The sequence below is a fragment of the Taudactylus pleione genome, unplaced genomic scaffold (assembly GCF_031769625.1).
Source record: "Taudactylus pleione unplaced genomic scaffold, aTauple2 ptg000177l, whole genome shotgun sequence".
In the NCBI taxonomy this organism is placed as follows: Eukaryota; Metazoa; Chordata; class Amphibia; order Anura; family Myobatrachidae; genus Taudactylus; species Taudactylus pleione.
In genome coordinates this window covers 2,114,686-2,128,495 of record NW_028284579.1, presented here as the reverse complement: position 1 = coordinate 2,128,495, position 13,810 = coordinate 2,114,686, and the positions used below count along the sequence as shown (strand labels likewise).

At 43.2% G+C, this 13,810-nt stretch overlaps 1 protein-coding gene across 2 annotated transcripts in view; it reads left to right on the top strand.

Moving 5' to 3' along the window:
* The window catches only part of TRPM3 (transient receptor potential cation channel subfamily M member 3), a 212,994-nt gene that overhangs the window by 127,596 nt on the left and 71,588 nt on the right, over positions 1-13,810 (top strand). For both annotated transcript variants that reach the window (XM_088475711.1, XM_088475710.1), the window contains 2 exons: positions 3,616-3,753; positions 6,302-6,430. In XM_088475711.1, coding sequence (XP_088331837.1) covers positions 3,616-3,753; positions 6,302-6,430 — 267 coding nt within the window. The remainder of the gene's footprint in view (positions 1-3,615; positions 3,754-6,301; positions 6,431-13,810) is intronic.

The window sequence follows — 13,810 nt, the reverse complement described above, 5'->3', positions numbered from 1 at the left end:
TACATCTATTTGACTTCAAATTGGAAATGCGGCAATTGTAAATACTCCCAAACCAAGTAATTTGGGAAAAGCTGCACTGTCCAAGACCATATGAGCCATCTGTGTTGAGGTCCTATGCAAAATGAGTGCATGAATCTACACCTTCATGCCCCAGGCTTGCCTTAAGAATTCTGCCAAACCGATACATAGGGGTTAATGCAGAGCTGTTAGTACACTTATCAAAAGAAGCAATAATAGAAAAATATAGTATTTTCCCACATATGCAGAGCTGTACACATCTATAGATGTACACACTGCTGTGTCGGCAGAATATGCTCCTGGTTTACTACAAGTAATCGTCATTATCAGTGTGTACTTGGCAGGGCCGCAACTAGGTATGGGGAACTGGTGCTGCCACACCGAGCGAAGAGGCTCTGTGGACGGCACCATCTCCACCCCACAGCTCTTGCTCCTGGCTAGCAGGGTGCCTGGAAGGGCACCTGGCCACCAGGATTGCTGCTACAGCACATGAAGAGCATCCTGTGGACGCTCCAGATGGGCAACCTGTACAGTATATGCAGCCTTAGGATGCTGGGTCAGCGCTGCACTTACTGGAGCTGCCTGTCACGGTCCCTCTGTGTGACGTAATGACGTCATGCACGCGACAACATGATGTTACATGCTCAGGGGGCGGGGCCAGCACAGGGCGCAATAGTGCCCTGTTACGACTCTGGTACTTGGACCTGTACTATACTAAATGAACAAGATTTGCCTCCTTATAGGCATATATACACTTACATGCTGATCTGAATGGGCCACATTTGTGTAGACCCTCCATTACTGAGCTTTACCTACGTGCGAACATCCTGTCACACCCCAGTTACGCCACTCTGGTTGTTAGTGTAGATATATTTAGAATGCATTTGATTTAGAAGATGATGATATTAAGGGTCATATGAGTGAGATATGGGGTACCCATCCTGATTGAACATCCTTATTCGAAAAGCCACACTATCATCATGTAACTTAATGTCACCTCGACCTTGTGCCCTCCCCCTACATGGGCTAACTAGTTCACCCATGATAGAAAATTGCCAGGTCAAAAGATGTGTGGAACAGAGCTTATCTTTAACCAGCAGGATGCCACACTAATGAGCCAAGGCCTGGAATTAAGCCCGGATCTCCCTACATGATTGGGATTCTGTCAAACCACCAAACAGAAAATTGTCTGAGCAAATTTGCCTGTTACTGGATCCTGCCCTTGTCATTCTCTCTAAAAATGAAATAAATGCCTTAAATAATTGGCAGAATCTTGCATCCCATGTTGATCCTCAAACTTATATCCCAGCAGTTGAAAACATGAGGGGTGTATGCGGAAAAGACGGAATCCCGATTGAAAACCTTAGCCAGAAGTGTCCCTTTTTTGCAGTCCCTCAACATTGTCAAAGGAGGTATTCAGTGCCCTAACCAGCATCATCATATATATAATCACATCTCCAGATATTTAATTTTAAAAACCCTGATTTTGGCTTAGGAACTGTCCCTAAATGTGAGATTATTAACAGAAATGTGTGAAAAAAAAAAATTCTTCCTGGCTGGATCATAGGTATAATACATTGTTTGCAAACTCCCTTATATTAAACCAGAGCAATAGGTAACTTTAAGATATAATACTAAATTATTTCTGCTTGCCATCAAATATTTATGTTTGGGCTTTTGTTGGTTGATGGAAAGGGCTTTCTGAGGTTGTGTGCAATTATTGGTGCTCAGATGGATGATTTTTCAAACTCATTCACTTCCATCTGTGTGTTCAGAGAAGAAATTATGCATCAGCTCTATCTGAAGTGATACAATTTTAGGCAGCTGTACTGGCATGTTTACAGTGTTCTGCAGGTGCCCTGTATACATCAAGGCCAGAATATTGTCCAAAAGATACTAAGAAAGTTTAAAAAATAAATAAATAAAAGCTGCAGAACCACTTATAACAACCAGACAGTGATACAGAGCCCTTCCATTCAAACCACTTATAGGGCCTAATTCCGATTGCACGATATTGCAGCCATGACTGCGCTTTTTCCCACAGTGCAAATGCATCTTTATGCTGCTGTTGTAGCCTGTGGGAGTCATACAGAGATGCCTGTCGGTTGCAGCACTGATCCCGTTTTGCATATAGAGGCGCACCATTGGCTGCACATCGGTTACACCATTAAACATTGGGCCTGATTTAGACCCGGATGCTAAGCCGCGAACAAACGCAACCAAATGGGGCCAGGTATGCAAATGATGCGATCGCACCATCTGGTGTAAGGACGCACTCTATGCCTTATAGAGCGACGGCAGAGCGAACGCACGCCAGTATAAAGACGCCCACCTTTCTCTCTTAGCACACGTCATCTCCAGGAAGTGTGTGATTAATCGGATACATCGAGAGCCATCGGAGCTGCACGCAGCGCTTGAGGTAGCCCCTACCCCACCACAAGCAGTGCGATCAGTGCTGTCTAAAATACAATCAAGTGACGTGTACAATGACGCTTCTTTGCTAATTATGCACACCCCTAAAATACAGTTTAGACCCCCAGATATGCCGGCGTTCGCACATCCACCTCCCCGTTCACAAGCACCTTCCCCTGTTACCACCCACAAATGACACATTCTGAACTCAAATAAGCGTCCAGTCTGTGTACTACGAGCGCACAATTCCCGAGCACAGTGAGTGACTCGCGCATGCGCATATTGATGCCTACACATGTGCAAATGCGCGATTATCGATCATAGCGTTCGTTCACGGCTTAGCGTCCTGGTCTGAATCAGGCCCATTGTTCCATCCCTATGGAGGTGCAGAATCTCCATTTGACAAGGTCGCTGGAAACGGTGCAACTGTGGTAAAAGCCACAGTCGCTGACCATGACACACCTAAGGCACGTCTGCGTCTGGTTAGCCACCCTTCTATTACCACCCAGGAACGCCAACTGAATTTGCCTCTCTCTGTGTCCAAAGTCATTCTTCGGCTTTCGATGGTAACTATCGGGAAACATGCACCGTGCGACTCAGATGCATGTGCAGACTGAAAATATCGGCTGCTTGCATGCGGTATCGACATAGCGTCTGAATCTGTCCCACGGTTATTTTATTTCACAATGATGTTTGTGGATGAGGAAATATTTAAATATGCTATACTTGTATGTGTGTGTATATATATATATATATATATATATATATATATATTTTTTTTTTCATCCTTGAAGAAAGATGTTGTAAACGTCTGAAACATTGGTGGTTAATTCAGCTGTGTGCTGTGATCATTTCGTTTGAAAGTCCATGGAGTGCTGCCGCTATCGTTGTCTGTGAGAGGGGTCAGTTTGGGCCACCAGGATTTGCACCCGGGCCATACAACCATTTGATTTGCTTACTTTGGAATGCCGGCTGCTGTTGTCTTATATATATATATACTGTATATCAGCTGTACACATAAAACAAATATCTGTAGTAAAAAAAATTCTGTATTCGACCCTCCCATTCTGAATTCCCAATCTTGTCTTTGATCTGGCAAAGGATCAAATACTCTCTGTAGCTACTCTAGCTCCGCTATAGATTACAGTAGCATCTTATAAATAACTGATGTTCTCCTTTTTATAGGCAATGCTGGCTAGAGGCAATGGAGATTCATCTAGAAAGAAGGAAGATGATGACCACCCAAGACACCGGCTCATACCTCTGGGGAGAAAAATCTATGAGTTCTACAATGCACCAATTGTTAAATTTTGGTTCTATACTGTAAGTTGTCTATCATTTATTAAATTCCCTATATCTTGGCAAGCTGTAATGGCAGTATGTAGATGCCACAGCTGTAGGCTACTGACATTCTAGTGATCAGTGTCAGTGCAAAATGAAGGGATATCTTCTGCGTGGAAGTTTTTCTTGTTGGTTATAAATGCAGAATAGACTACCCCCAGCTCTCTCCCTGCACTGAATGGATTTCTTGTTCCCAAGGGCCATGACCACCACACAGCTGTGGCGGTGAGGTGCCCAACATCCCGACCACCCGCCGGACACTTCGTCCCAAAAATGGAACAGTGGGGCAGTGTCCGCAAGACAGAACTGTCCCACTGAAATCGGAGTGGGGTGGTGCCCCTGTTCGATCGCACCGGTCGTACATGCCTCGAGCCAGCTCTGACGATGGGGGAGAGGGTCCAGTCTCTGCTCTGCTGCCTGTTATCGCTGAGGGGGTGACTTTTCATTCACCCTCTTCAGCAGCACATTTCTAAGTACACATAGCTGTAGCTGCCTCCTGCCCCAATAATAGGTGAAGCAGGAGCGGCTTTAACACTGTGGTATGTGTACTCTTAGTACATGGGGTCTGATTCAGGTTGGATCACAACTGCAATCATGGCTGCGATTACACACGCAGTCTCACTGCGATGATATGCTAATCCACTGCGATCGCTATGCCGTGCAGCACAACATAAGGATGCCCATCTTACCTTACACACATCCGTAATACTTTGCAAGACTGCGAAAACATCGGTAATGTCAAGTTCAATCGCAGCCTCATGCACAATTGCACAAGGTCTGACCTTACTCAGGAATTGCTAACTTTCCTGTACGCAGTGAGAGCTCAAGCTGCATATGCCATCGCAACCGCGTTGAAAAGCACTGGCACGCCTGCGTTTCTAATACAAACCCCCGGTCACCTCCCACAAACGGTACTTCCCGTCAATCACTCTGCGATGGGAGTCACTGTGATCGCAGGCCTGATCGCAGTGACTGGTTCACGCACGAGCACTGCGATGCATGCGCATGCGCAAAACACAACAATCAGCCGATAGCGTGCAAAATCGAAGTTGCGATCCAACCTGAATCGGGTCCATAGACCTTGTTCAAATAAGAGGCCTAAGGGAGTATTTTAGTTGCAAATGTGTTTTAAACAATAAAAAATAATGGTTATTATATGCTCACACTGTTCACTATGGGCCTCATTCAGCAAGGATTGTTGATGTGGTCAAGGCTGCAATCACGCATGCAGGTCTGCTACGAAAGTATACTAAGGCATGCAATCGCAAATCGCTCGTTCGGACAACATGCAGACACCCACTTCCCCTCTCTCCCATCCGTAATGCCTTGCAAACCTTCTCAAACATCGGAAACATCGCATACCATCAACCCCTCAAGCAGAATTACAGCAGCCCTGACCTTACCTCTAAATTGCTAACCTCGTTGCACGCATTTAGTACTCAAGCTGCGTATGCAATCGCACTGGGTAATTTATGCACGCCCATGAAACGGCGATCAAACAGACAGGCTCGCCTGCGTTTCTCCAACCACCCCCCCAAACGCTCACTGCCTATCAATCATTCTACGATGACTCTACGTGGTCTCTGTGAATGCAGTGCGATCGTAGTGATGCATGCGCAGTATGCAACAATCGGCCGTCTGCGTATGCTTTAGCAATAGCGATCCTTGCTGATGAGGCACTATGTACATAGGTAGTTTCTGTGCATGTTCTAAAATGCCTCACACAACACTATCTTAGGTCACATAACGGGACGCAGATTCACCACAAACCTGCACTCTGGTTATCATTAATGACTCCCATTAGACTTGCTTTAGCTCTTTATGTGTGCAGAGTTGCTAGCAAACTAAACCTTAATTCATCCATGCATTTATTGAAATGTAATTATATTGCAACTGCATATTGAGTTGCGCTTTGGGAATTTCCCCATTTATGTATTGGAGATGAGATGATTCCCTTCTCTGTTAATAAACTTATGTACACAAACTTGTACATTGACATTGGTAGACATGTGGCTTATGCTGTGTTCTTTGTAAATAGAAAATAGAATCAGATTTATCAACATTTATATGTTGAATAGTTGTACCAGTTTTATTACTATGGTTTAATATTTCTTCTTGCCATTCTGTAATAAACTGTACAATGAAAATATGTAACCAGGCACAACAGATTGTTATTCACAGTGTAGGTGTCACTACAATTGCACTACTATTTTGCTATTGGTAGTTGAAGTTGTTGCTATTGTAGGTGAAGTTGTACAAGCGGTTACACAGACACAGTAACCCTGTTGTTGACATACAAAGTAGCCAATGAGGATACAATGTGAAATATATACAGGTCTTGTCTCACCACCCTATAAATAACTGTTGTAAATGGACAGAATCTTATAAAGGTTGATCGGGCATAGTGTAAAATCTCATCTGGATGGTAAGTGATGGCCATATAATTTCCATTTAATCAAACTTATCTATATTGTTCTCCTTGTCCTCCGCAGTGTTGATTTCTCATACTATTGTGTTTCTCTTCCCACAGATGGCTTACATAGGCTATCTTATGCTCTTCAACTACATTGTACTAGTAAAAATGGATCGGTGGCCCTCAAAGCAGGAGTGGATTGTTATCTCATATATTTTCACACTGGGAATAGAAAAGATGAGAGAGGTAACAATAATTAACAAAGTTTTAAATGATTTTAAACAATTTCCTAATGATTGTCATGATATATGTTCAGACCCACGTGTTGACAATCTGTCAGTAGTTGGGGCAAAATCACCAATAACCGAGTCACCGGCATTCATGGTGCTATATATAGAGTAACAAGAATGCAGGTGCCTTTGCTATTTTGCAGCTACACAGTATTAGGTCATCCCCAAACACTTCCCATCAAACACACCTGAAACTTTGGGGTGTATTTACTAAGCCTTGGATGGATATAAAGTAAATGGAGATAAAGTCCCAACCAATCAGCTCCTAACTGCCATGTCACAGGCTGTGTTTGAAAAATTACATTTAGAAGCTGATTGGTACTTAATCTCTGTCCACTTTATCTCCATCTAAGGCTTAGTATATATACCCCTGTATCCTATGTATATTGCTCCCACTTCAGACAGAGTAGCATAAAGAGAGACATACCTTCTGATTGTCCCTATAGTTGGGACAAAGTCTTGAGTGCGTGAGTCAGTACCACCATAATAAGGACAGTTGGCAAACACCTTCTGTCCTTCCTGTTCTTGCAGCTTTCATTACTTGCTGTTGCTGGTGGCTTAGGCTCAGTTGCTGCTAGGCCAAATCCTGAAATGTTGATGCCTGTTTGGAAAATGAATATATACTGTTCACCTCTTGGTAAGCTGAGAAATGATAAACACTGTCTAGGCCCCTAACCAACTAAAACATTAAATCAAAGTATTCTCATTTAACAAATAGACATATTTCTTCTAACAACCCCAACATTACATTAGAGCCCCGTTACAATAAAAAATGACATCTTCACACTCACACAACACTCCTCAAAACATACACATATAACAACAATACCACTCCACATTACAGCAATACTTCTACTTTACACAAATGCCTTCACCACATTACACCAACATTTCCCTACATATTACATCACTACCTCCAAGTGCCTCCACATTACAGTCCTTATTCAGAGTTTGTAAAAAAGGCAATTTAAGATTTTTCACATTGCACATGCATGGATTTTCACAAACTGGGTATTTGATTATTCTTGTGACAGTGTCTGGCTAGGGGGCAGAGACCAAGGCAATACCTCAACCAATCCCGATCTACAGCAATACCTCAACCAATCCCAATCTACAGCAATACCTCAACCAATCCCAATCTACAGCAATACCTCAATCAATCCCAATCTACAGCAATACCTCAACCAATCCCACACTACAGCAATACCACCAGCACCAATCCTGCACTACAGCAATACCACCAGCACCAATCCCACACTACAGCAATACCACCAGCACCAATCCCACACTACAGCAATACCATCAGCAACAATCCTGCACTACAGCAATACCACCAGCAACAATCCTGCACTACAGCAATACCACCAGCACCAATCCCACACTACAGCAATACCACCAGCACCAATCCCACACTACAGCAATACCGCCAGCAACAATCCCACACTACAGCAATACCACCAGCAACAATCCTGCACTACAGCAAAATCACCAACACAAATCCCAAACTACAGCAATACCACCACCAACAATCACTCACTACAACAAAACCGCCAACAATCCCACACTACAGCAATACCACAATTGATCACTACAACAAAACCACCACCACCAATCCCACACTACTGCAATACCACCAACAACAAGCACTCACTACAACAAAACCACCAACAATCCCACACTACAGTAATACCACCACCAACAGTCGATCACTACAACAAAACCACCACCACCAATCCCACACTAAAGCAATACCACCACCAACAATCACTCACTACAACAAAACCACCAACAATCCCACACTACAGCAATACCACCACCAACAATCGATCACTACAACAAAACCACCACCACCAATCCCACACTACAGCAATACCACCACCAACAATCACTCACTACAACAAAACCACCAACAATCCCACAATACAGCATTACCATCAGCACCACCACCAACCCTGCACTACACCAATGCAATGCCACCACCACCAAACTTTCACTACAGCAATACTACCAATAATCTGTACTGTACTATAACAATACAACCACCATCATCAACCTTGCACTTCAGGAATACCACCATTATTCATGCACTACAGCAATACCACCATTATTCCTGCATTAGAGCAATAACATCACAATGTAGTATGGAATAAAAAACATATGTATATTGTAATTCTCCTACAACAAAGTATCTAGACCAGGAATATATACTGTAAGTAGTCACATGTACAATATGGGTAAAAATATTAATTTATCTGACTTCTTCTATTCAGAATATCACAACCAATCGCCAAACATGATGTAGTAATTTTGCATTTAAAATATAAATAAAAATAAATGATTTAATACATTTCAATTACATTAATGTGTCATTTAATGTCTCCTTTAAATGTGGCACAGACATAGGGGTGTTTTACTAAAGTGAAAATTTTTAGAAGTGGAGATGTTGCCCATAGCAACTAATCAGATTCTACTTAACATTTATGTTGCACCTTCTAGAAGATAAAAGCTAGAATCTGATTGGTTGCTATGGGCAACATCTCCACTTCTAAAAACTCTCACTTTAGTAAACATACCCTATAGAGTTCTTGGTGTTTTGGAATAATTGTTTATTTTATTTCCTTCTTCTCACCACACTGTGCTTGGAATCCCCCTCCTCATCTACTTGTTTGCTTATCATAATAACTTTTATGAGAAAGATGTGGTGGTTTGTCTTTTAGCATGATGTAACTTACACTATACAGGAGCAATTATTTACTTTTTCTTATGTGGCATTAGGAACTTTCTGAAAGGTTCTAGTTACGGTAACTATAGCTATTTGCCTCCCTCAAGGAGCAATACAGTCTCAATCCAGTGTGCACGGGGCTATCTAATGCCATTTGAAACAAGAACGGTGTCAAAAAAGTTCCTTAAATAAATCTGAATTGATTACAAAACCATGGATCCTGCCATGTATTGTGTATTATAATGTTACATCAACAGTATACATAGACTGGTTGCATATCTTCACCAAATAGCTGTCATCTGGCCTTATCTTTTGTAAGATTTGCCTGATTTTGTACCTAACTTCCAGCAATAATTGGACCATAATGAATCATAATAAAACAGAATGGTATTATGTTCTATTGCACATTGTATTGTCTTGTATCTGTACCAGGAGCACCACATGGCTGATACAACCTCCCAGTAGCAAACTGACAGCAATCTATAATCACATGTTGGCAGCATCACCTTTTAGGTGAAAACAATTTCAACATGACCACCAAATCCAAAGAGTATATGATTAATCCTATCTCAACAGAAAGGCATTTATTTCTAAGTTTTGTGTAAGAATTTTGTTATTTTAATACAGTTTTACACTGGTGAACTTAGTCACCGTTGCATATGGGAAGTACATTTAGATGTGTGAGGGCATGTAGTCAGATACCGGCGGTAGAAATGCCGGCCGCCAGAATCCCGACACTGAAAGCCCGGCATGGGACTAAAGATAGGCGTCTAAATACCTACTGTACACCTATCATTTGCCCCATGTCGAAATCCAGACGCCCGGCATACTGCAAGTAGGTTAGCAGGGCATTGTGATGTGTTAGCCACGGGGGGGTAGGGTTAGGTTTAGGCACTCCCGGGGGTACTTAGCGTTAGGCACCCCCCACTAGCTCATGCAAGGGGGGTATCTGAGTACCTAGAAACACCCCCTCTGCACTGATCCATCGCCGCGCCACACTGATTCTCTTTCTGACTTATTTATATTGGGTAAGATGGAGAACATTTTCTCTGTCTCATATGGCCACCTTCTGAGCCCCGAATGGGGCATTTTATTATTATTATCTTATTATTATTATTGTTTATTTATATGGCGCCACAAGTGTTCCGCAGTGCCTTACTAGGGACATAACCAAAAAGTTAATTACAGTAAAATACAATACCATGAAGGACAAGGACATGGATAATATACATTGATACATAGGTGGCCATAACACCCACATAAGCAGCAAAGCATAGGCACCAAGTGTTAGGTGTCCTAGTGGTGAGTAAGAAGTAGATGAACATAAAGTAAGGAGAAGCACAAGAGGGTAGAGGGCCCTACTCGCAAGAGCTTACATTCTCAAGGGGAGGGGCAGACAGATGGGCATGATACAGATGGGGAAGACAGGGAGGAGGGAGCATGTAGTAGCAAGTTAGGATGAGAGCTGGAAAGCATTGATGAAGTAGTGGGTCTTGAGAGCCCGTTTGAAGGAGAGGTGGAGAGTCTGATGGGGAGAGGGAGAGAGTTCCAGAGGTGGGGAGCGGCACGGGCAAAGTCTCGGAGGCGGGAGTGGGAGGAAGTATTCAGTGGCATAGGAAGTGATCGGAGCTGCCGTGCATGTGCAGCAGCTCTTGGAGAAGCCATGGAGATGGCCGACTCCAGCTCCTCCTAGGCTGCTGCTCCCATGGGCCTTATATATATACACATGCACACACACATGTATATACCCTTGAGGAAGTCTGTGAGTCAGACGAAACGCGTTGGAGGGTCCAGAGACCTCCCTTACTTGAACTTACCCAAGCATATTCAACTAAGATAAGCATTTGGCATTTTGCTGTTTATTTATCTCTCTATACTTTGAAATAGAACTATGATATGCTTTTATTAAATATAGATCCTTTGTAATATATGTTTTTTTATCTCTCTATTTTACAATGTTTTTTTATGTTTTTATAGAACATTTATTGTCATTAGCTAATAAAAATTGTATAATTTTTTATATATGATATTTGCCTTCCTGTCCTATTATACTAATAAGCTAGTTCCATCCAGATTGTGTTTGATCCTAAAATACGCATCTTATGTGCATGGACAGAAATTTATGTTTTAAATAACCTTTTTGCACTATTGCACTGACACTTTAGCACACTATCCAATTTTTAGTCGTATTCCTTTGATCTACATTTATTACTTATATGACATATCCTAGATACAAGTAGCTAGTGATCCTATTCACAGCTGCACTTTTATATTAATTAAAATATTTTGTATATATAATTTATGGTTGCATGGATTGCACTGACACTTTCATTACACTATCTTATATCCAGCTCCCATTTCCTCTCTTTTTTATTGATTTTATCTTTGGTTATATTCCATTAGATGAATGCACACTTCTAGATTGATACCCACTATTGTATGATTTTATTTATTTTCTACCTTATAAGCACTATTTGTTGCTGTACACCAAGTTCACTTTTAAAACATTCCCGAGCATAACAGCAGACTACCACTGTTGTTTTCCTCTGCTTGAGATAGCTGACACCTATAACCAGATAGGAAAGTGCGATTAGATATTGTATATTGTGTGTAACACTGTATAAAATAATATCCAGGTGGCGCTTATTTATCTTCTACTTCCCTTTTCACATTTATATACATACATGTGTGTGTATATATACATATATTATTCCCTTAAGAAATCCCCCTTTAAAAATCCTGCTTTTGCCCCTACACCCCGTGGGACTTAGGTTTAGGCGGCGGAGAAGGGAGGGTTAGGTTTAGGCACTTAGAGGGGGGATTAGGGTTAGGCACAGGGGGGGAGTTTAAGGTTAGGCACCCCCCACGGGAGGGTTAGGTTTAGGGTGCGGGGAGGGGGGTTAGGGTTAGTCACCACAGGGGGGACTTACGGTTAGGCACCACCCCTTGAGTCTTAGGGCTAGGTACCCCCAAGGGAGGGTTAGTGTGGTAGAGGGGAGGGTTAAAGATACTTACGAGCTGGCGTCAGGATTTTAATCTGTCGGGCTTCTCTTGTCGGGATTTGAACCGGCGGCTTGTAAGCCGTCAGTATTTCATACCAAACCCAATCGGTATGATTCACCGCTGGCTGCATGGTTCAAATCCCGGCACCGGCAGCCTGACGGAGGAGGAAATCCTGATTGTCCCCAGGTAAGTATAAACTAATCTAATTTTACACCCTAACCCTCCCTTAGGGGTGCCTAACCCTAACCTCCCCCCCTGTGGCTAACCCTAATCCCCCCTCTAAGTGCCTAAACCCAACCCCCCCTTCCCCGCCACCTAAACCTAAGTCCCCCAGGAGGGTGCCTAACCCTAACCTCCCCCCAGGGGGGCCTAACTCTAACCCTCCCTCCCCCTAGCCTAACCATAACCTCCCGGGGGGTGCCTAACCCTAAGTCCCCCCCGGGAGCCCTAAACCTAACCCTCCCCCCCCCCGTGGCTGTCCGCACTCGCCATCCCTTCGATCGGGATGCCGGGCGCCCGTCTCCCTGCGTCGGTAAAATGACAGGCGTTAGATTTAGACGCCTGTCTTTTAACCCTCGCCGGGATTTAGTAGTTTAGAAGCCGGCGGTCAGCATTTCCCTCCACCGGCTTTGAGGTCTGAAGCTGCCATCATTCTCTGTAAATCCATGCACTTTGACAAAATGATGGTACACTTGCACAAATCCATGCACGCCGCACATGTAGTGAGGCTTTTCGCCTGAGGCATTTTGCATCTTATAAATGAGGTTAACTGATTTCAGAAACTGAAATCTTGACATTAAGCAAAGAGCAGACATCCCGAGATATACAAGACTTCCATTTACAGTAGTTTATCTACAACATGCAATTTGAATGGCAATAAAGGCCTTCTGAAGTTAGCAGTTTGACCACTAGAGGTCTCTAAAAAATCATTAACGGTGTTGCAGCAGCTGCAGCCATGCACCAAAGACAATGTAACATATGCTTTTGAACAAGCCTTTTGCATACTGCTAATTGTATAATACAGTAATGATAATCATGGAGGGAAGTCAGTTTGGCTCTTAAAATACCTCATGGCATACTTTACATTTTTGTTGCTGAGAGATCAGTACTTGTAATGTGAGCTGCATTCAGCGAGACAACATGTGCTTTCATACCCTGCAAAATGTGTCTGTATCTGGTTGACCTTAAAGCACTGTCAAACGTGTCAGACCTGTAGATCCTGAGGGGTCTATTCAGCAATCATGTCGATATTGGCACAAATATTTTCGGCCAACATCAATACAATTATTTTCTTCTTCTCCAATATTTTCCTTGCTATGCAAAAGAAAACTTCTCAGGGACAGCGGTTGCATTAACACATTGTCCCTGGTTGTCCAAAAAGACTGTCCTGCACTGCTCATGCCCCATCTATTCACAGTATATATGTAATACTTGCCGACATTCAGCTCCCTCCTTCCGGGAGGGAGCTGAATGCCTGCAAACAGTGTGGGACGTGGCTGGCCGATGGGTCCGTGTTGGGGGCGGAACCAGGGGCGGAGCCGCACGATCGCATCACCGTGGCCCCGCCCTCTCCTCACAATGCCGAAAATAAAGGCATTGTGAAGCAGGGGG